The 21,810-nt window shown below is 35.3% G+C and overlaps 1 protein-coding gene across 6 annotated transcripts in view; it reads left to right on the top strand.

Annotated features, from left to right (window-relative positions):
• Nucleotides 1-21,810, top strand: part of GRAMD2A (GRAM domain containing 2A) — a 797,948-nt gene that overhangs the window by 431,162 nt on the left and 344,976 nt on the right. For all 6 annotated transcript variants that reach the window (XM_044077505.1, XM_044077503.1, XM_044077502.1 and 3 more), the window contains one exon: nt 20,279-20,336. In XM_044077505.1, the coding sequence (XP_043933440.1) occupies nt 20,279-20,336 (58 nt within the window). The remainder of the gene's footprint in view (nt 1-20,278; nt 20,337-21,810) is intronic.

Here is a 21,810-nt window from a genome sequence, read left to right as displayed (position 1 = left end):
AAGAAACTGCAAATTCCTGCATCACTGTTGAAGCATTAACAGAACCATTATTTTGAGTAATAGAGGAAACTTCCTCTGAGTTAGTAGCCTTAGAGATTCTAGGTTGTACTGGCTCTTTACGCTGCTCTCTCGACTTGTTCAAAATTTTATATAGTAAAAACTAATAGGAGACTGAAGGAACAAATTAGAGACCATTATTACTGTGCCAATAAGGGCCATAGTTATAGTGCCTTAGCTAAACATATACTAGAGAAAGGCACTAGCCATTAAGTTTATGGCAGTAGAAGTAATTTATGAAAGTTTTAGGTTGGGTGATATAACTAATGTCAAGGAAGGGAAAGAATTAAGATGGATTCTTAAACTATCAGCACAGAGAGGTGCAGGTTTGAATGAATCAGTACCTCTTAAGCCAGTTCTGAAAGAAAGAAAGCTTCTTAAATAAATATAATGCTATGAGTGTTTTTATGGCAATAGCCTTTTATGGTTTGTCTTAAAAGAAAGCTGTACCTTTAACATTTTTATGGCTATTGTACTTGAATGTTTTTTATTGGTATATATTTAATTGATTGTATTTTAAATGTTTGAGATGTTGCTGATTTTTTGTATGGTCTCAAGAAGCGATTTTATCGTGAAAGCACTCACCTGTGTTTGAATAAAAGTCTATTTGGATTTTACACTGCTGTTTGCCATCTGCTTTTTATTGGTTCGCTGCGGTGCTGTGTTCTACATTTTTGTTCCTACTACTTAGTTTGTGGTTGAGCACAGATTTACTGTCAGCAGGACTTGTTTTACCATAAAACAATAAAACGGTTACGCGCTTTTGTCTTATATACTCAGGACTTCTTCAGATGAAGTCCTGAGTATATAGGACAAAAGCACTTACTCACTTATTTGGAAGGTATTTATTGTGGTTTACTGTATACCCACAAAGATAGTCCCCATTGATAGCTTTTGGCAGTATATGAGCTGTTGGAGTGGTAAGAAGTTTTTACTTGAGGCTGCATGGTCACAAGCTGTTATTTGGTTACCCAAGAGAGAAAGATTGACTAAGTACGTTTGGAGACTTTCAAGACAGGTGGCTCCTTGTAGGAATACATAGAAAAAAAACAACAGAAGAGTGCAAGAAATAAAAGATGTGTAACTAGACATTCAAAGGGAATAACTGGTATGGAAACTGCTGAAAAGAAGATGAAAGAAAAAAAAGGAAGGAACAGCAATTAAAATATGAATTAAAGGCACAGAAACTGCCTGAACTCTAGCACAAGTTTTACAGAGGACTTGAGGTTTACAGCAGTACCAGAACAAACTGAGAGGAAGATGGGAAAGACTTCATGAGAAAATGCCTTAATGCATGGACTAGACTTTCTGTTGCTGATATTTAAGTACAAGATAGAGTAAATATTTTTAATTTGAGGCTGAGAAGGCAGCCAAAACATACATTGATTAAACTACAGATACAATAGCTAAAGGAGGAAATAATTTAAATTTTTGGAAGAAAGGAACAAACTTAAAACTTGAAGACATGAGAGCCTAATGAATAATGACTTTTCACTACAAACATAAGCTGACCCCCCCCCCCCGTGAAGCCTTTTTTCTTTCATAAAACTATGCAGAGGAATTAAACATCATTTCAGTTTGATGCATCCTGTATTACTTTGAGTCTTCTACCCACTTGGTTTAAAAAATGCAGACGGGTAAAAGGTAACCGATAAAAAATAAAAGAAGAATTCAAAGAGGGAGAAAAGGATGTAGAAACAAGTAACCAGTGGGAGTCTTCCTGTTTTCCAAGGAAAATAAAGGATAAATTAAGGGAGGATGAAATGGCTTTCAAAGTAAGGTAAGAGATTCCATAAAAAGTAATGAATTCTGAACATTAAATGAGAATGATACATGTTTATATGGATAAAGATCTTTGTTATAACTAACATGGGAATTACACGCTGAGTGATATTTTAAAATCATTGAAATCAGTAGGTACTATAGAGAAACTAACTACCTAATTAATATAAATCTAAAATGTGAGTACTATGTTTTAAAGTTTACTTAAAAATGAAAGTTTATATCTAATTGAGCGGTGTTATTATATGTTGTCTAATGAAAGTTATATTGCTGTTCAAGCTGTAAACTGTGTAAGTTTCTGTCCAATAAAGGTTCTGTGATGGTGGGGGAAGGAAGGGGAAAAATAAATGAATGTAAATGGCTAGCTGCAGCCTATTAAAACAAATAGATTAGGGACAGTGTCTTTAAAACTACAAAAGCAGGGCACTTGAAACACTGAGTGAAGATAGCATTATAAGTCCATCACAACTTGCGGTCTGAAAGATGCACCAAAATAATGAAACTTCAGCTTATTGATATAAATGGAGAAAAGTACTTTTGTTCCTATCAGGAACTTTCTTTCAACTAAGTGCATGTGTGTGTGTGTGTGTGTGATTTCACTTTGCAATCTCGAAATACTGAAATATCGAAATCAGTATCCCAGGACTGTAAAGCCAAAAACTGCAAAACCCGAAACCCCAAAAGCATGAAATTCAAATTCGCGACTACCCACATGCACACTCCACACACAAACAAGCACACATACACCTTCCCTACACTATAAGCCAACAAAACAAACAGTACCGCTAACCCGACATATAAGCAAGAGGGCAAGCATCCCTGCACCCCCCCCACTTATATATACTAACTTTGAGGTCGCACTAAAAACACAAACACACAAAAACCACCACTATACACTCTACACTCCCCTTGCACAAACACACATCATATATGAACAAATACCACCACTCGCAACACTTACACATTCACAATCTTACCTACCTACCCCAAGCCACACCACAAAACTCCAAACACACTCACACAAAGAAATGCTTACCCAAAACCCCTAATAAAACATCACTTACCTGAATTTCCAGCTACACCCACACCGCGGATTCGACATTTCCGCATTTGTCATTTCCACACTCGGTATTCTGCACTTTCGCACAAGTCCAGTTTTGCCACTTCGATCTCGAGCTACTGAAGTTCGATATTTCAGTAGCTCGAGATTCTGAAGTGAAACCATAAATATGTATATATATATATAAATATATATATATATATATATAAAGAGAGAGAGAGGTATGCACCACTTAACATCCAGGATAGATTCTGTCCCATAATACGTTAAACAGCACAGACATTAAGCGAACACCGTATACTTTGTATTGTGCTTCAGTTAATGTCTGAGTGTAGTACGGATGATCGCTTTTACGTTCGCTTGTACAGTATGGACGTAAATGCAGTCGGACCTTATGAGGAAAGACGTTAAGTGGTGCACAGCTGTATATATGTATGTTAACCCTAAAATTATTTGACTATTTTATCCATCAGCTATCCTACTTGTCGCATTTGATCTACAAGAAATTTTAACGTTTGGAGAGACTGACATAATGTCAAGGATGAAGAATATGTCCTTTCCACTATAGTGTGTGATCTTGGAGCTGGTATATTTAATTATCAGTTAGTACAGGAGTTGTGGTGGATTGCCCCACTGTAAAAATATTACTTTTAATTTGCATGCTCTAAGGTTATGTCCCTGAGCTTATACACTGGACTGTAAACTTTTTTTTTGTTTCAACCTTGTTTGTCAACATTTTGTCTGCCAATCTACTAAAGTGTGGGTAAGGATATCAAAGTTGTTCAATATCAACAAAATGTATGCCACACACCGAAATCTATTTTAAAACAACTGAAATCATGAAGTACCTGTGTGAAATTATCAGTTATAGGCTTCTGACCACAGAAATTATACAGACTGAAATTTTGTTTCTGATGCTTTTTGGAATATAGCCTTGCTGGCTGCATGCAAGTGAGGTAAGTAGATTAGGGAGAGATTCTTTAAAAAACATGGCACTGGAAACACTGAGTGAATGTATTAATTTTTATGCAGGTAATACATGTGTATATGGTTGCCTTTGTGTTCAGCGAAGCACATGTGTGTGACACTAGTACAGTGGTGGTGTTATTGAGTGACATAGCATTTGCGCAGACATTCATGTGAGCAAGTTTTGGTTGATAAATAAAGGAGAGCATTTGGGCATGGAGTTTTTGTGCGACTGCATTTGTGTGTTTTAGGATTACAGTAAGGATTAAGTAAGGGGATGTATTTCACATCTGTATGTGTATAACGGTTTGAGGGTGAGGGTTAAGAATATATTTAATGTGTCTTTTGTGTGTGTGTGTGTGTGTGTGTGTGTGTGTGTGTGTGTGTGTGTGTGTACTCTTGGTGAGTATCTGAGCTGTCTTGTGTAGTGATAGTGTTTTGAGAAGAGCTTTCAGGGGTGCAAAATCCAAAGGAGTAAATCAGTGTTTGAGTCTGACTACAAAGGAATAACGGAGGCTTTACATTACTGCTGTTGAGGAGTATGAATTCTGTTTCTTTGATAAAACCATGAACGTAGCTAATATGCTTGTTTTTTGGATGGTGAAGGACATGTGTTGTAATAATGAAAATAAGAGTTTGTGTTTATTCATGACAGTATTATCTAAAACATGTAGAAAGTGACACAAACATTATAGAAATAGGCTATGAAGGACCAGTTTGCATTGGAAAGACTAATAATATATATAAAGTATAAACAACGAGCATTATGGTGCAAATTGACTTAGTGTGAAATGGTGATAGGGTGTTGAACATGAAAAAGTAAGAAAGAGTGCTGACTTATATTTACATTAGCAGTGCACAGGTAATAATGCTACAAGAAATACACCAAAAAAAATAAATAAATAAAAAAGAAATGCACCTGAATCTTAATTAAAATTAATGTTTTATAAAGAAAAGTAGGAAAGAGGGTTTCTTTGCTGGAATTAAAGTAGAGGGAAAGAAGGAATTACAATATTAATTGGCAGGTATCAGAATAAAGATTGCGGAATAAATGAAGGATGGGTGGGGAATATTTATAGTGGTGAGAGTTTGCCGGAAGAGTATAAGAATTACACTGGCTGGAGTATATTTTCCACCAAATCGTTGAGACAAGAATATAAATAACATTACTAGAGAAGATATATTGTACCATTCAGTGATATTTTTAGACAATGCAGCTATAAAATCTAAGTTCTGTATGCATATATAAGATGTTACAAACATGGACATTTTATGGTATTTATGCTGAAAAGGAAGCCATTTAGTGATTGAGTAGATCAAACTTTAAGTGAAATGTTATTAGCTATGAATCATATTAGATATTGTCAAGGATAATATTAGAGCGCTCCCAAAAGATAAGGACATCTATAAAGAGAAGATTAGAAGTGTGCTCACAGTGACAGCAAACAAGATATGAATAGTAGTCAGAAATGGTATCTAGAGAGATTCAAAAAGTAAGGGATTTACAGAAGTGTAAAAGAACGAATAGAGCACACGTTGAAGAGCATTTGAAAGCAGCCAGAAGGTGTGTGAAGAGTACTCCATATAATAAATATGAATGAAGATAGAACAGCAGTTTTCAAACAGCTATTTTTGAAAATAACCGTAAGGCAATTACATTTCTTCCTCAATATTTGAGGTAACAAAAGGTTAGAAGGATGATTATTAACATCAGGAATTATGAGAACAGTAGAATAGAAAAAATATGACTGTCACGGTAAACTATTGCAGTACATTTTATAGACAAAATGTACAGGCTGATAGTAACAGACAAAAAAACTCCAATGTATTTCAGTCACTCTGAACTTCTTTATTAACAGAAGTAGAAAGAGGGATATTAGCAATGAGATTAAAGGAAACTGACATTAAAGAAGCAATGAGAAAGAAGAATACAGGAACAACTCCTGGAAGTGATGTAATTTGAATAGAAATATGGAAAGGAAGGAACAGGAGATGTTTGGTTTGTACTTTCTAACAATATCTTTTTTCTTGTTGGGAATATGCCCTTGACTTCTAAGTAAGCCATTGTGATAGAGGTACCAACTGAGGGGGGAGATCCTCTTAATCCAGGGTCATACAGACCCATCTTGAATCTGAATCATGACAACAAAGTCTTTATGACAATTTTATCAAAAGGAATGGCACAGGTATTGTCAGAAATAGTAGATCATGATTAGTGTGAGTTTGTAGAAGGTAGGCAAACATTTGAAAACATTAAGGATGCACTGGACATTAAAAATACATCAACTTTAAAATGTTTTCAACACCAAAAAACATTTGCGTCATTTGTGGTTTCACAAAAATTGACAATATTAATATTCAATGTCCATAGAAAAGCCTAAGCTTTGGTGAAGTGGGGTGGGGGGCTGTTTAAAGCATTTAGTCTTACAAGAAGAACTAGGCAAGGATGAATACTTTCACCATCATTGTTTGCCCTGTACTTAGAGCCATTAGCTAGATACACAAGGCAATCAAACATAATTGGATGTAAATGATTCAATTCAAATAAGAAAATATTCCTTTTTGTAGATGACATATTATATTGTACGTTACCACTCCAAAATATTATATAAAATTATATTTAAAAAAATAAAATGTTTTACATGTATAGCAGGATACACAGTAAATGAAGCAAAAATAAAGGCTGTGGTATCAGATTGTGTGCCACCACTTAACTCATTTGATTTGGTACAGAACTTTCCCTTTTTGTGGAATTATGTTAAGATATGATACTTGGAAAATCGGGTTGAAATGGGATGCTGAGCAAGCAGCTGAAGAAATGAGGGGAGAAGTTAGGAAAGATTATTGGAAATGTTATTACTGGATGTCACCAATAAGATACAAGTGATCGAGATGTTTTGGTACGTGGCTTATTTGTACCAAATGAAAGATCAGATATGGAAGAATATGAAAAAGAAAGTTAATGAGTTTATTTGGAATAACAAGAGATAGATGTAAAGTAGAACTTGAAAATCTTATTCTGACAAAGGAACATGGTGGTTTGAGACTGTCAGATTTGGAGTCATAATATAAGGCGATGTACCATAGATTAGTATATTTCATTCAGGACTGTAAATACATGCTTAAATAGGAGGGAACAGTAGGCTTAACATCAGTCAAGGCAGATTACAGACACGTGTGGCAACTGGGAAGATTTAGGACACATATATAAGGAGTGTTGTATACAGTCTTAGATAAATAAAATTATTAAGCATTAAAGTCATAAAGTTCAAGTGTGGTCTCCAAATGGCATACAGCTCACTTACAAACATCAAAGTTGATCAAAAACCTGTTTTTGATCAACTTTGATTTCTTCCTGGAGTCTTGTAAGTGGAGCTGATATGTATTGGAGACCACACTCTGAACTCTTTTATGACTTTTTTGGAAACAAACTTTTATGACTTTTTTGTTATCTACTTTTTTATCCTGTGTGGTTTCCGTACTCCGTTTGCTGTGTGTGCTGTTTCTGCTGAAAATTATTAAGCATGTCTTCACTTTAAAAGGAAATTTGGCCTTGGAAAAATAGAAATGGGCAGCGCAGTGGAGCAGCGGTTAATGTTGTTGTGTCACAACAAGCGGTTCTTTGGTTCGATTCTCAGCAGGGATGTTTTCTCTAAGAAGTCTGCATGTCCTCCATGCATTCATGTGCGTTTCCTCCAGGTACTCCGGTTTCCTCTAGCATACATCTGAGGCTTTTCTCCCTGCACCTCCACTGAAAATAGGCTCTGTCCTAGTCAGACTTTCCCGGTAAAAAAAAGTTAAATAAATAAATAACACTAATAAGCTGTGCTATACGTAGGAATAAGAAAGACACAGATGAAAATACAATGAGCATTTGGAAAATAAGGATCAAAGAACCTAGATTTTGAAAGCACATCATAAAAGGAGATGAGGTAATGCAATGGAATGAAGCCCGATTAACTTTTTGGTTATTAAACTCTGATCAACTTGCATATATAGGTCTGATGTTAGATTTAAAGGAAGATATCTGGAGGAAGAATAGTTAGTTTGTTAAACCACAAATAGTAGATTTTATAATTGAGGCTAGAACAGAAGTAGCAGACCAGAAAGGAGTATATAGGTGGTGCATAATACACAAATATTCTGTACTCCTATGAGAGTTGAAAAAAAATGTTTCCACAGACAAGAGGTGTATGTTGGAGATGTGATTGTTCAAAAAGGAGTTCTTAGCAGTATATGTTTCAGAAATGCATAGAGTTGCTTCCGTAAAAAACTGTATTGAATGTTACACTAAGTCTTTCTATTTGGAAGAGAATTTAACCTCCGTATATAGATGCTGTTGCTGAACTAGTATAAACTAGCATGTACAAAAGAGGTTAAAGCATTACTGTCTTTAGTGTTGATAGTGGCTGGGCGGCCACGGTGGTGCAGTGGTTAGCATTGTCACCTCACAGCAAGAGGTTCACCGGTTTGATCCTCAGCTAGGGTGCCGTCTGTGCGGTGTCTGCATGTCCTCCCTGTGGTCGCGTGGGTTTCCTCCCACATCCCAAAGACAGGCTGTAGGTGGATTGGACACTGCAAATTGGCTCTATGTGTGAGTGTGTGTGTGCCTTATGTGGAAGGTTGGGCACCGGGCTGGTAACTCGACACCGTAAAACTTCACTGCCAGTCATGAGCGGACAGGTGATCCGCTGTGGCGACCCCTAACCGGGAAAAGCCGAAAGAAGAAGAAGTGTTGATAGTGGCTAAGAAATCCATAAATAGAAATTAGAAAGCCAAAGACAACCCATCAAGAAGAGAGGTAAAAAAGAGGATTAAAGAGATTAAAATACAGAACTGAGAACTATTAAAGTAAAAAATAGGGTGCATGGGATTCTGTAATGGAAGATGAATATGATGAGGCTCTAGACACTGAGCAAAGCACCTGATATGCAGATTTATTTAATAAAATTGGCTGTAATGTAAGGTAGGAAGGCACTGGTCCAATTCTTAATATTTGTAATATAGTGGCGATAAGAACCATATGGTCACTAGTTAATTCCTAGTCTCAAACTCTATTGTCAATACTTTATTTGTGTTTTTAAATGTTTTTATTTAAGGACCATTGTTAAAATTAATCTGGAGAAAAGGACTAGATATGATAGCTGTTAGTGATATATGAATTTACATGTTTAAGAATGGCAAGTTATTGAAAGCTAAATGTAAGCACTGTATGAATGAAGTTGGGCTATTAGTAGTATATAAACATTTAATTATAACATGGTGGTATCAGCAATCAGTGCAGAAATATTAAGAGTACAGTACACTTCCTCTTATCCGGTCTTGCTGGGACTGGACCTTAAGCTGGAGAAACGAATGGCTGCTTAATCAGAAAATGCATATAAAATAGCATTTGTAGGTTACAAATAAGCTATAATAGGATTTGTGTTAGTGTGCATGTTTCTAATGAATATAAAGTATAAAACTGAAATGTCTGTCATTATTTAGTCCAGAAGACACAGATTTGTTCTTTTCTGTTGTCTTTTGCTAGGGCTAAAGCAAAACTTTGATTGCCTGTTAGATAGGCCAGATAAGAGGGAGTCTACTGTACCATGTATGGGGACTTCCCAGTGTGTAAAAATTAAATACTTTTTATAACACAATGTAGTTCCTTAAAAAATAAAACAAAGCTTTACATGATGAAAGTGTAGAGAGCACATAAAGAGTTAACACAAAATGTCACTTTTCCTTTGAACACCCAGAAATCTCAAAAGCACTACCTTCAGATCACAAATACTGAAAAACATCTGCTTATCATTGCACAGTTGCTATGTTGTTAAATTTCATCCCAGCACTGAACTGTAGGGGCTACAATGGACATCACATTCTTTAATGCAAATAACATGTATTTGTCTTTAATAAATTACATAGTGAGGTGGGAGGGAGCAGCATTTTGCCAGCTCGTTGACCACAAGATGGAGTGGAAATATTTCTGCTGCAAGTAAGTACTCCACTGGTGATGAAGGGCATGCCAAAAATCTCAAGACAGATTGCAGTTAAGAATTCAGCATTAGAGGGTAGGGATATAGCAGAGTGACATTATGTGCAGTGTTGTATGTAGCATTTCTTCCCATGTAGGGCATTCCAACCCCCTCTACCCATAAACAACAGCCTATATGAAGCTGCTCAAGGTTCTGCTCCACATTTCCCCATCTCCTTATCTCCATCCCAATAGCTGAGGTGATCCCAGTCTTAGGGGACAATACCAGGGAACACTACACATGGAAGTGATGGGAGTAAAAAAAAACATGGTAGACGACCAGCAGCAGTGGGATGAGGGAAGCAAAAAAAAAACAAAAACTAAAAAAAAACTACTCAAGAAACGCTACCCCCCTCCTCAAAACTGTTTCACTACTTATCCATTTGCTGCTTCACTATAAGGGAGCTTTCCAATATGTCGTAATTAGTATTTTCAGTTTCAGTGCAATATATATTACCCACGGCCATGATGACTACTGAAAGTAGTCCTGAAACTAATCAGCCTACCAGGTTAACTAATGAAATAAGTAAATCATTCCCAGCCTTTAAGTTTCTAGTTCAAACCTAATAACATTTCTTAAAGTGTTAGTCTCCAGAATATTTGTAATTATTTAATACCATTTATTTTCAAATGGCAGAAGCGTAAACACCAACAGTCAAACATGGCTTCCCTACATTTGGTTCAGTTGCAATAAAATGACTTTGTTTTCCAGAAATTCAGTTCTGAAACTGTTAACTTGAAAACTTAAAAAAAATGTATAGAAAAAATTGTGTTTTGCATGCGGCAATCTCCCTTGTACCTCTCTTTGGGGTGCTTGACCCCCTATACTCCGTAACTTGTATACTCCACCATCACACTACATTAGAGAAAAGGAGGAAAATGAAAAGTGCACCTTCAGCAAATTCCTGATCTTGCCTCCTGACACCTCATGCCTGGGGAGGCAGCCTCTTTGCTCCATCCTAGCTATTCCCCAGTGTACTGACTATGCACCATCCATAATACATAGCTGGAGGGTAGACTAATGCAGATCTTCTCCCAGAAAACTGGAATGCCAAGACAAAGCACACAGCAGAGTGTCCGGTAACTTGCTGTTCAAGGCTGTGCTACATTCAAGAAATTAGTAGGTGAAATGATTACCTTAGGAAACTGTATGGCAGTGGTCTAACAAATCTGCCTTATAATCCCACTAAAAATAGTCTTCATAAAGTCTTACTGTAGTTTTAGGCAATCGCAAACCAGAAATGTAAAATGGACTCTGTAAAAGCTACATTAGCTAAGGACTTTAAAAATGACAGCTTTAACAGCTGCTTACTAATTCATAAAGGTTTTTCAAAACAGCTTCTTTCATTGTCATCAAACAGCTACAAATGGTCATAGAGATGAAACTAATGAGTAGACTAGTCTTCATAAATAAACATTAAATCAGTTCCATATTCCAGTTAACTTATTATTATTATGGACTATTTTTCTTCAGAACTTGAAAACAGTAATAAAACAACACATTTGTTCCAGTTGTTGTCCAAAATCTAGATGATCAAGGATAGGATTAGTTCAAACTGGTCAATTTTGTAGTTACCAATATTTAACTCCACTTTCATTGTTTTATACAGAAAGTTGATGATGGCACAGTTTCTGTTTGTGTAACGGCAGTGACTCAATGTGTTTAGGCTTTATGTTTTTTCTCAACAGGTTTGTGACCATGGAGATAGTATATATAAATAAGCCCACCAAAAGAAGCAAGTCTCCTATTTAAAAAAAAAAAAAAAGTTTTGAATTTTTTTTTTTTATCCATTTTCAGTTTTGACCTGTGTGCTTTGTCTGGTTGGAGCAACAGCTGACCAACGATCTATTGATTGCCACAGCCTTTTTAACATGGTAACTAATGTTTTAGAACTACAAAAACACTATCTGTGTGATTTTCTAATTATACTGGTGCCCTTCTGTAGCATGTAGAAGCCTTCTTGTAACCCTGGATTGTCCATTGTTTCCCTGTAACCCCATCCTGTTTAGCATTATTGTTATTATGATATTCTGTACTATAGTTTAGCAGAATGTGGTGTAGCAGTGCATTTTTTTTTTCTTTTCTATACTAAAATATGTTTGATTTTCCCTTCCTAAATCTTATAGAGGTATATATGGGTTTTGCATTTCCTGAGATCTGTGGACTTTTTTCAGCTCTGACCCTTTAGGAATTCCTCTATCAGCTATAAACACTAAAGATGCATAGGGATACCCCATGCTAGATAGTGGTATCAGTAGATCATATGGCTAATAAAACATCAAAATAGCCATCAAAGTTTATTTCATCAAGGTTTAAATAAGAAGTATCAAAAGCTTCATTCAAGTATAATAAGTGCTTAACATACTTCCTATTGCTTTACAAGTTGAAGACTGTGGCAAAATCTTGATTTATGGTTTTTTTTTTTTTTTTGCTTTATTTGTAGTACATTGCATCCATGTTTTTTCTTCATATTACATCTTTATCTCTGCCTCCTTTAAATATTTCATTATAGCTTCATAGCTACTAAGCATGCAGTTGTCATATGTGTTAGAGAATGTAGGATCTATGAAACATTTCTGTTTCATCAAAATTAAAATCCACCTGAAATACACAGCAGAAGAATGCATGAGGCAGGCAGATGAAGTAAAACTTATTTACACTAATTTTTTTAAAGACTTGTGATATAAAATCAAAGCTAGGTTGCCTCTAATTGAAGGTATTGAAGATGTTTTAAATAGTACACCTTTTTTTGAATCTGTGGTAATTCACAAAACTAAAAATGTGTAATTGTAATCCAATTTCCATGATATGCATGCATTTTTCAAGAAAGAGAGTAGGTCCAGAGCCATATAATTTGCTATATTTATTTAACAAAAACATTTATGGTCTTTAAGTTTCACAGTATCGTAAATTAGTTTTACCAAAGGCCTATTTTCCAGAGGAAAAAGTACTAGTTATGGGAGAAAATGGATTTGTTAACCTGTGTACACCTTGATGATAGCTATAGGAGTGGCTCTTTGACTATGGAGATTGATTATTTTACTTAATTTGGTGGCTTACATTTAAGTCAGCAGATTTATAAGTTAATTTCCTTTTTGATCATAAGGCAATTTTATTTTCTATTTCTTTATCATTAAATCATTTAATTTTTGGTTTAAGTGTAAAAACATTAATGGATGGGTAGTGAACTCTGTGTAATGAGAATTTGTGGGGAATTGTTTATGGTTGAAGCATTGTTCTATGACTCCTTTTTATGAATATACAAAAAGTTGTGTTATTATTTGGAAAAATATTTATTGCAGAGTAAAAAATGTATGTATTATTCTTTTAAGGGAAATGTTTATTGCAAAATACTGATTATGTTGATTCTAGAAGACAGATAAGTTAACTGGGGGTAGAGTTAATCAGTTTTTATATAAGCAAAAGTATGTTATAAAGGGTACTAAAGCTGAAATTGTTCTTTTTCATAATGTGTTAAAATGGATAAGTATAATATGGATGAGCTAAAGGATTTACAAGGGAATATATGCAAAAAGCAGAAATATATTATGGGGGTTTTAGAAAGTTATGTGACGATGGATAATTCTTCCACTTGTCCAATTTACATTGGTTTGTTTGTTAACTGATTCTGATCAAGATATATTGGGTAAAGATATTTCTATGGGGGAATTAAATTTAGTGTTAAGTACAGTAAGCGACAGTACTTGCCCTGGTCCTGATCGGATTTCTTATTCTTATTATAAGAAGGTGAATTTGAAAATTAAGAGTACTATTTATTGGAGTTGAATGAATGGTTAGATTCAAATGGTTTCAATAAAGATATATCTAGAAGTGTCATTTGTTTTATTTTCATATCTGGTGATAGGACTGATATATCAACTTGGAAACCATTAACTTTCATTAACCTTAGCAAACACTGATTATACATTTTTTTACAAGATTCTTTATAATAGATTAAAATTGTATGTTGGTGTATATGGTTTGAAAGGGAGATCTGTTGAGGATGTGTTATTGTTAATTAGAGAGCTAATACATAGCATTTTGCTTTGTAAAAAAAAAGATGCTGTTGTCTTAGCTTGTGACCTTTGTGAGGCTTTTGATACTTTGATTCCTGATTGCATATGGTTCATTCTTTGCGCATATAACATTAGTCCTACATTTCTGAATTTTATTAGAAGAGTTTATGAATGTTTTGGGGTGGATCCAGTAGTAAATGAGCTTATTGATAAAGATGCATTAATTTATTACAGGGTTAGACAAGGTTGTCCATTAAATGGATTTTGGTTTGTATTAATTTTATCTGCAGTTTCGGATATTGGTTTATTACAGTATGATTTTGCAAAATTTGAGATAGTGGATGGTTTATACTTACCTCTTCATGTTAGTTATGTAGATGATATTACTATTATTCTGAATTCTACTTGTTGGTAGATGTGTTTAGAAGTTAAGAGTTTTATTGTAATGCTGTTTTTTATTTAGGGAAATATAAATGTTTTGGTAAACAGAGTAAGTATCACTTTTTTATGTCATTAGATAGCATACAAATTTAACTGTATGATTTGAGAAGGATTGTTTTTGGAATGTTGGGTAGATCATCTTTCTACTGTTTCAGCAATGTTTGATAGGTGGAGAGTGTATTGTTTATCTTTTAGAAAGAAGTGGATATATTTTACACTCTGTTGTGGTAAATAAATTGTTTCATTTTCCTAAAGTAAGGGAAAGACATCTACTAGAGTTATTTTTTTTCTTTATTTAGGGCAGTTGATAAAATCCAGTAAAATAGTGGTGAGATATCCACTGGAGGACTGGAGGATGGTGGTTTATGATTAGTTAATCATATAAATTGTTTCTGTAATTACATCTATTTTACATTGTACAAAATCAAACATGAAGAAACAGAGTTAGGAAAAAGTATCGGGATGAAAAATAAAATATGGCAAGAAGGTGTTGTGCTTGCATAAATGGAAATGATTTGTGATAGTATGGTATCAGAGTATGAGGATAAGATAGTTTCCTGGAAATTTAATTTAGATTTAAAATTTTCAACAAGGAAAGTATGGAATGATAGATTCCTTTTATGAATTACTATGGAATAATTTGAATGACTGAAACAAAGTATTAAGGAAAGACTAATGAGATTCAAGAATGTATTATTGTTGCAGGACTTTTTTATGGAGGATTTGTGTGGTAAATTACCAGTGAAGATCTCTTTTCAAAGATTATGTGCTGTATGTGCAGTTGATGAAATAATGTAATTTCTTGTACTAGGGTAAAGTTTTTTGGAAGAACGTGATTATGTTTCATCATTTATATATAGTAGGGTCATTAGGTTTAAATACTTTAATGTATGGTTATTATTATTCTTTGTCAGAAGCACAGAGAGATAAAACTGATCATATTATAGTTAGCACTCTATGGAGTTTATGATTAGCAAGAATGCATTCATTGCTATATAATAATATAGGATTGCAAGCTTATTAAAAAAATGATTGAGAAAATGGCTTTGACAAAAAGGATAGGGAAATTATTTTTTATTATTGTTTTTGTTTTTTATGATTTTTATGATTAGTTCAATTTGTTTTTGTTATATGTATATGCTGAGCGATTTACACAATCTCTGTACAACCATATAGATAGCTGTATAAAGCAAGCTATTCCCACTTGTATTAAGAATAAGATAAACTCAAAAGAAAAACCACCCTGGTGGAATCACAATCTCTATCAATTATACAACAAATGAAAAGAAAAATATTGGCCAAGCATAGGAGGAACAAAGCATGCACACTAAAAGCCTCCTGACCAATCTAAACAGACAACTAAGAGGGTAACTAACACTTCAAAGGCTAGATTTGAAGAAAAAATAGCTTCTCAGGAAAAGGACAACTGCAAAGCTTTCTACAGCTATGTCTGTAACCTCAGGGAAATGTGCAACAGTGTTCAAAACTTATTGTAAATGGCATCACCAACACTGAACTGGAGACCATTGTCAAACTTTTGGCTGATAGATTCAGTTCAAACTCCTCCTTCCCGATAGTCCAAAGGAAATACTGCATAGCACAATCCCTCTAACTACTACTAATTACTAGGGAACAGGTCATTGATTCACTTTCCAAGGCCAAAAACACTGCATTAAGTGTGCAGCAAAAATATCCTGGGATGTTTAATAAGTAGCATAAAACATGACCTCTCTGGTCCACTTGAATCACTTTTCATCTGGAGCCTAGAGTCAGGTTTTGTGTCCAAGGAGTGGAAGATGACTACAGTCATTCCCCTTTACAAAGTAAAATAGTGGTGAGATATCCACTGGAGGACTGGAGGATGGTGGTTTATGATTAGTTAATCATATAAATTGTTTCTGTCATTACATCTATTTTACATTGTTGTACAAAATCAAACATGAAGAAACAGAGTTAGGAAAAAATATTGGGATGAAAAATAAAATATGGCAAGAAGGTGTTGTGCTTGCATAAATGGAAATGATTTGTGATAGTATGGTATCAGAGTATGAGGATAAGATAGTTTCCTGGAAATTTAATTTAGATTTAAAATTTTCAACAAGGAAAGTATGGAATGATAGATTCCTTTTATGAATTACTATGGAATAATTTGAATGACTGAAACAAAGTATTAAGGAAAGACTAATGAGATTCAAGAATGTATTATTGTTGCAGGACTTTTTTATGGAGGATTTGTGTGGTAAATTACCAGTGAAGATCTCTTTTCAAAGATTATGTGCTGTATGTGCAGTTGATGAAATAATGTAATTTCTTGTACTAGGGTAAAGTTTTTTTTGGAAGAACGTGATTATGTTTCATCATTTATATATAGTAGGGTCATTAGGTTTAAATACTTTAATGTATGGTTATTATTATTCTTTGTCAGAAGCACAGAGAGATAAAACTGATCATATTATAGTTAGCACTCTATGGAGTTTATGATTAGCAAGAATGCATTCATTGCTATATAATAATATAGGATTGCAAGCTTATTAAAAAAATGATTGAGAAAATGGCTTTGACAAAAAGGATAGGGAAATTATTTTTTATTATTGTTTTTGTTTTTTATGATTTTTATGATTAGTTCAATTTGTTTTTGTTATATGTATATGCTGAGCGATTTACACAATCTCTGTACAACCATATAGATAGCTGTATAAAGCAAGCTATTCCCACTTGTATTAAGAATACGATAAACTCAAAAGAAAAACCACCCTGGTGGAATCACAATCTCTATCAATTATACAACAAATGAAAAGAAAAATATTGGCCAAGCATAGGAGGAACAAAGCATGCACACTAAAAGCCTCCTGACCAATCTAAACAGACAACTAAGAGGGTAACTAACACTTCAAAGGCTAGATTTGAAGAAAAAATAGCTTCTCAGGAAAAGGACAACTGCAAAGCTTTCTACAGCTATGTCTGTAACCTCAGGGAAATGTGCAACAGTGTTCAAAACTTATTGTAAATGGCATCACCAACACTGAACTGGAGACCATTGTCAAACTTTTGGCTGATAGATTCAGTTCAAACTCCTCCTTCCCGATAGTCCAAAGGAAATACTGCATAGCACAATCCCTCTAACTACTACTAATTACTAGGGAACAGGTCATTGATTCACTTTCCAAGGCCAAAAACACTGCATTAAGTGTGCAGCAAAAATATCCTGGGATGTTTAATAAATAGCATAAAACATGACCTCTCTGGTCCACTTGAATCACTTTTCATCTGGAGCCTAGAGTCAGGTTTTGTGTCCAAGGAGTGGAAGATGACTACAGTCATTCCCCTTTACAAAGGAGGTCCAATGTAAGGCTATGGGAATGAATCATCATGGACCTGATAAATAAGGACATAGGTAACCTACAAACACTGGATCCATCACAGTTAAAAGAAAGTCATGTTATTAAATCTTGTGGGCTTTTTTGAGGGGGTCACCAAAGCATTGGGTGAAAGCAAAACTGTGCACACAGTTTATCTTGACCTGGCCAGGGCTTTTGATACAATACTGCACTTAGGCATTATAGGCAAGCTCACTAATTTAGGTATAGATCCTTTTATTTCCCACTGGATAGCCAATTGGCTCATTGACAAGAACCAGGAGGTCAAAATAGGTGAGGCCACCTCCACCAAGAGGCCAGTCACTAGTGGAGTCCCCCAAGTTTGGTACTGGGCCGCCTCCTTTTTTAGCATGTAGTTCTCTGAATTGGAAACAAATGCTGAAGGGTTATGGATGACTTAAGTTTGCAGATGGTTGCAAGCTGGGAATTATCATTGACTCCCCTGCAGACTCTAGCATTCTTCAAGAAAATCTGTCTCTGATTAACAAATGGTGCCAATGCTAAGAAACGCCAACCATCCTCACTAATTACCACATTGATAATATACCCCTAAGAGTCAAGCCAGTGGTCAGGGATCTGGGTACACACGTAGACAGTAGCTGCACCTTCGACCACCAAGTGCCACAATGGTGAGGAAATCTTTTTATGCTGTTCACCTTATCAGTAAGGACACAGCATCTAGGTGCATAGAGGTCATTATTCCACTGTACTCCTCCCTTATCAGACCAATCCGAGAGTACAGCGCTGTCTTTGGTATGTACCCTTGGCAGACATCTGAAGCAACTAGAGCAACCTCAGAGGTTCCTTACAAATAGAATACAAGGTGCAAGAAACCTGACTTATGCATAGCACCTTAACGCCCTTTCCCACTACTCAGTCTCCTATAGATTGCTGAGGGATGATGTATGCCTAGCTTACAAGGCATCCACAAACCTCATACTTATGAATCTTCTGTATATTTGTAAGTCAAAGAGTACCAGAAATACAAGGTCTAGGGACCTAAATTTGTCTGTGACTTAAACAGAACATGCTGGAGAGACAGATATGTGCCCCAGAGACTGCCCCGCCTATAGAACAAGCTTCCCATTCATGTAAGGCTGAGTTTATCTATTACCCAGTTTAAGCACAACCTAGACTAGTGGATGAGGAACAGGAAATTTGCACTAGGCCTGGGACATATGTCCCTTATGGACGGAAGTAGTTTCCTTTTCTAAAGGCATGGCCCTCAATTTCCTATTTGAACAGAGGACGTCATTATTATTTCTGCAAAATTTGTCTAGGCTTAGAAAGGCCCCTAGGTCATTAGCCTAGTAGCAATTTGTGAATTTATAAGCCTATAATTGATTATGTATTAGGCATATAATTGATTAGTGTACTGTATAAAAATAAAATTCCCCTACTCTTTTCGGTAGGTGCTGTGGTATCTTTTACATCCACCTGAGCTATAACCAACTAAAAAGGATGGGTCCTCAATTTAACATATCATCTGAAGGATGACACACTCGGGAGTGCAACATCACTTTTTGCTTCACTGCAGTGTCAGCAATCCATTTTCCCGGTGTGGGAATAGAACCCACAGCCTTCTGCACCAAAGGCAGGTGTGCTACCTGTTGCACTACTGATGCTGATAATTTGAAGACTAACAAATCAGAGTCTACCCTAAACTAGAAACATGACATCACATTTCTTGATAAAAACCTCCATTTTAAACTAATACCGTAGTAAACAGTACAATTCAGAAATATCAGGATTATGTACAAAGCACCACAAAGCTATACCAGTGTGATTAGATGAGTACAAGACAAAGCTGAGGGTAACACTCCTATTCTTCTCTGTAAACCTTACCTACACGTTTTCATTAAATATGCAGACTTGTCTGTGTTAATATTATCCAGAAGAATGGAGATTGGGCATCAAATTCCCATGAACCTCTGCTTTCTTTCTTTCCTTCTTTATTAGTGGCTTCACTCTTTTTCTGATACCATTGTTCCACACAAGTATGACACATTAGACAGTAATAAACATCTTAGTGCATCTTTGTATGATATAATTGCTGTCACTCTGCAGGAAATGGTTCCCAAGGCTTTTCTGCAAGCAGTAAGTCAAAAGGGATCTGCCTGTCGCTTGTGATTGCTAAGAAAGGTTTGTTGAGACCTGCACTAGCTGTATTTTGTCCCTCTGTATAGCAAGTACTGCTGTCTACCCACATGCAAGATATGAGCAGACCTCCTATCAGAAACATGACACCTGGAAGCATAAGTCCATCAAGTGTAAAACATAAGGTGGGATTACCGATGGATCATAGTGAATCTTAAAACAAGGAGCCGAAGCCCCAACTCCCCTGATGTGTCTAGAAAAAGTCCCAAGAAAATAAGAGTTGTCCGACTCCTAACTGTGGTAGGTAGACAGAAATGTCTTATTAAATATATCGTCATTCATGCCATTCTGAGGCTTATTTTAATTACTACAAATAATATCTGTTTTTTTATTAAATTAAAGGTTCCTTAATATTGTCTGTGTAGAATCTTTGTAAGTCTGTGACCTGTGCTTTATTTACAGTGATAAACTGGATACATCAATTGAAGAAGAAGAAATTAAGAATTCCTATCCAGAATCGGTAAGTTTAGTGCAACTACTTTTTACCTTACTTTGCTACATGTTATCAGTCTAGAATTGTTATTAATCATATGGCTTATTATCAGTTTTCTGCCATACTACTAATAAAGTTCTGTATTTCATTGGTCATTGATAATAATATCTTTGTTTTAAGAGTTTGCTATGTTTTCAGAAAGGTCAAAGTAGAAAATTTACAAATAAGTGTTTTGTTTGCTTATTTGTTGCATTTATCCTGTAAGGAAACAACTGAGCAACTGCAAGATTACCGAAGTCACCTGCTGTATGGTGGAGCTGTGACTCTGCTAAGCAATTTATGTAAGAAATGGGACCACTTTGAAAAGTCAAAGCATAATCCACCAACTGCAAACTGGATGGCTGAAAATTGTTGAATAGTATACCTGCCGAAACTGCAGTTGGCAGGAATAAAAATAAAAAAAAATAGTTTTGGAGTCACTGCAACAGCATTGCTCCGCCACTCTCCACCCTACAGTACAATAACTTGTGGTTAAAATGTTAGCACTTATAATGCGAAGTGCTAACACACCAAAAAATTTATATCAGAAACTTAAGTAAAGAGTGAATATTAAATGTCGCTCTTTACTTTCAAACTTGTGTTTTGCAAGGGAGTAATCCCGCCACACCTTCTGAACTTATATGTACTAACTCTGACATTGTCACACCAGAGAGAAAAGGAAATATTCCGAGAAATGAGCATCTTGGACTTAATATATGAAAGTCCATTTTGTCAGCCCTTCAGTCTCAGCTTTACAGGAGTTGCTCAAGTGGGTCCTGACATTTGAAATGGTTACCAGCTGCAGGAGATTATCTCTTCTGCCAAAGTTATCATGTAATGGACATTGTTATTGCAGGTGAGTAGAAGAGGGTAAGTAGCGGTACAATTCCATGTTTAATTATTTTCATATATTTACCCCTTTTTAAGGAGAGAAGGAGCAAAGTTTAGAATATCAGCTAGTAGGAAATGGGTGGCAGATCACTGAGCACTACTTCGTTGTGCTTCATAACAAAACAAACAATTGACTACAAAGTTTACTTTAAAAAAGTTTTTCAAAAACAAGTGTTATTGCAGGGGGTCAAGAATCCATTTCTCTGGCAGTGACATTGTGGAAGTTTTTACAAAGTTGTGTGGTGACATTGTGTGGAAGCATTTACAATGTTGTGAGGTGAAACTTACGGCAGTGTGCACATCCTTATCAGAAACCAAAGTAGCATGTTCAGATAGCCTGACATTTACTTCATGTAGTCAGCACTCAAGATCTGCATTACTTTCTGTAAAATGTTTTAGGCACTTATTTTAAACTCTTCTTATTTTTGAATGTACTTGAATTTATTTTTACATTCCAAGATTTATATAGCAATTATTGAATTGCACCTGAAACGTGTCCTCCTTGGTTTATTTAAAAAAAAAATTGCTGAAGCACCATTGATTGTAGTAGGACAGCTTGTCAGGTTTAATG

The sequence above is a fragment of the Protopterus annectens genome, chromosome 7.part0 (genome assembly GCF_019279795.1).
Source record: "Protopterus annectens isolate FY-2018-M chromosome 7.part0, PAN1.0, whole genome shotgun sequence".
In the NCBI taxonomy this organism is placed as follows: Eukaryota; Metazoa; Chordata; order Ceratodontiformes; family Protopteridae; genus Protopterus; species Protopterus annectens.
This window is presented reverse-complemented; position numbering and strand designations above follow the sequence as displayed.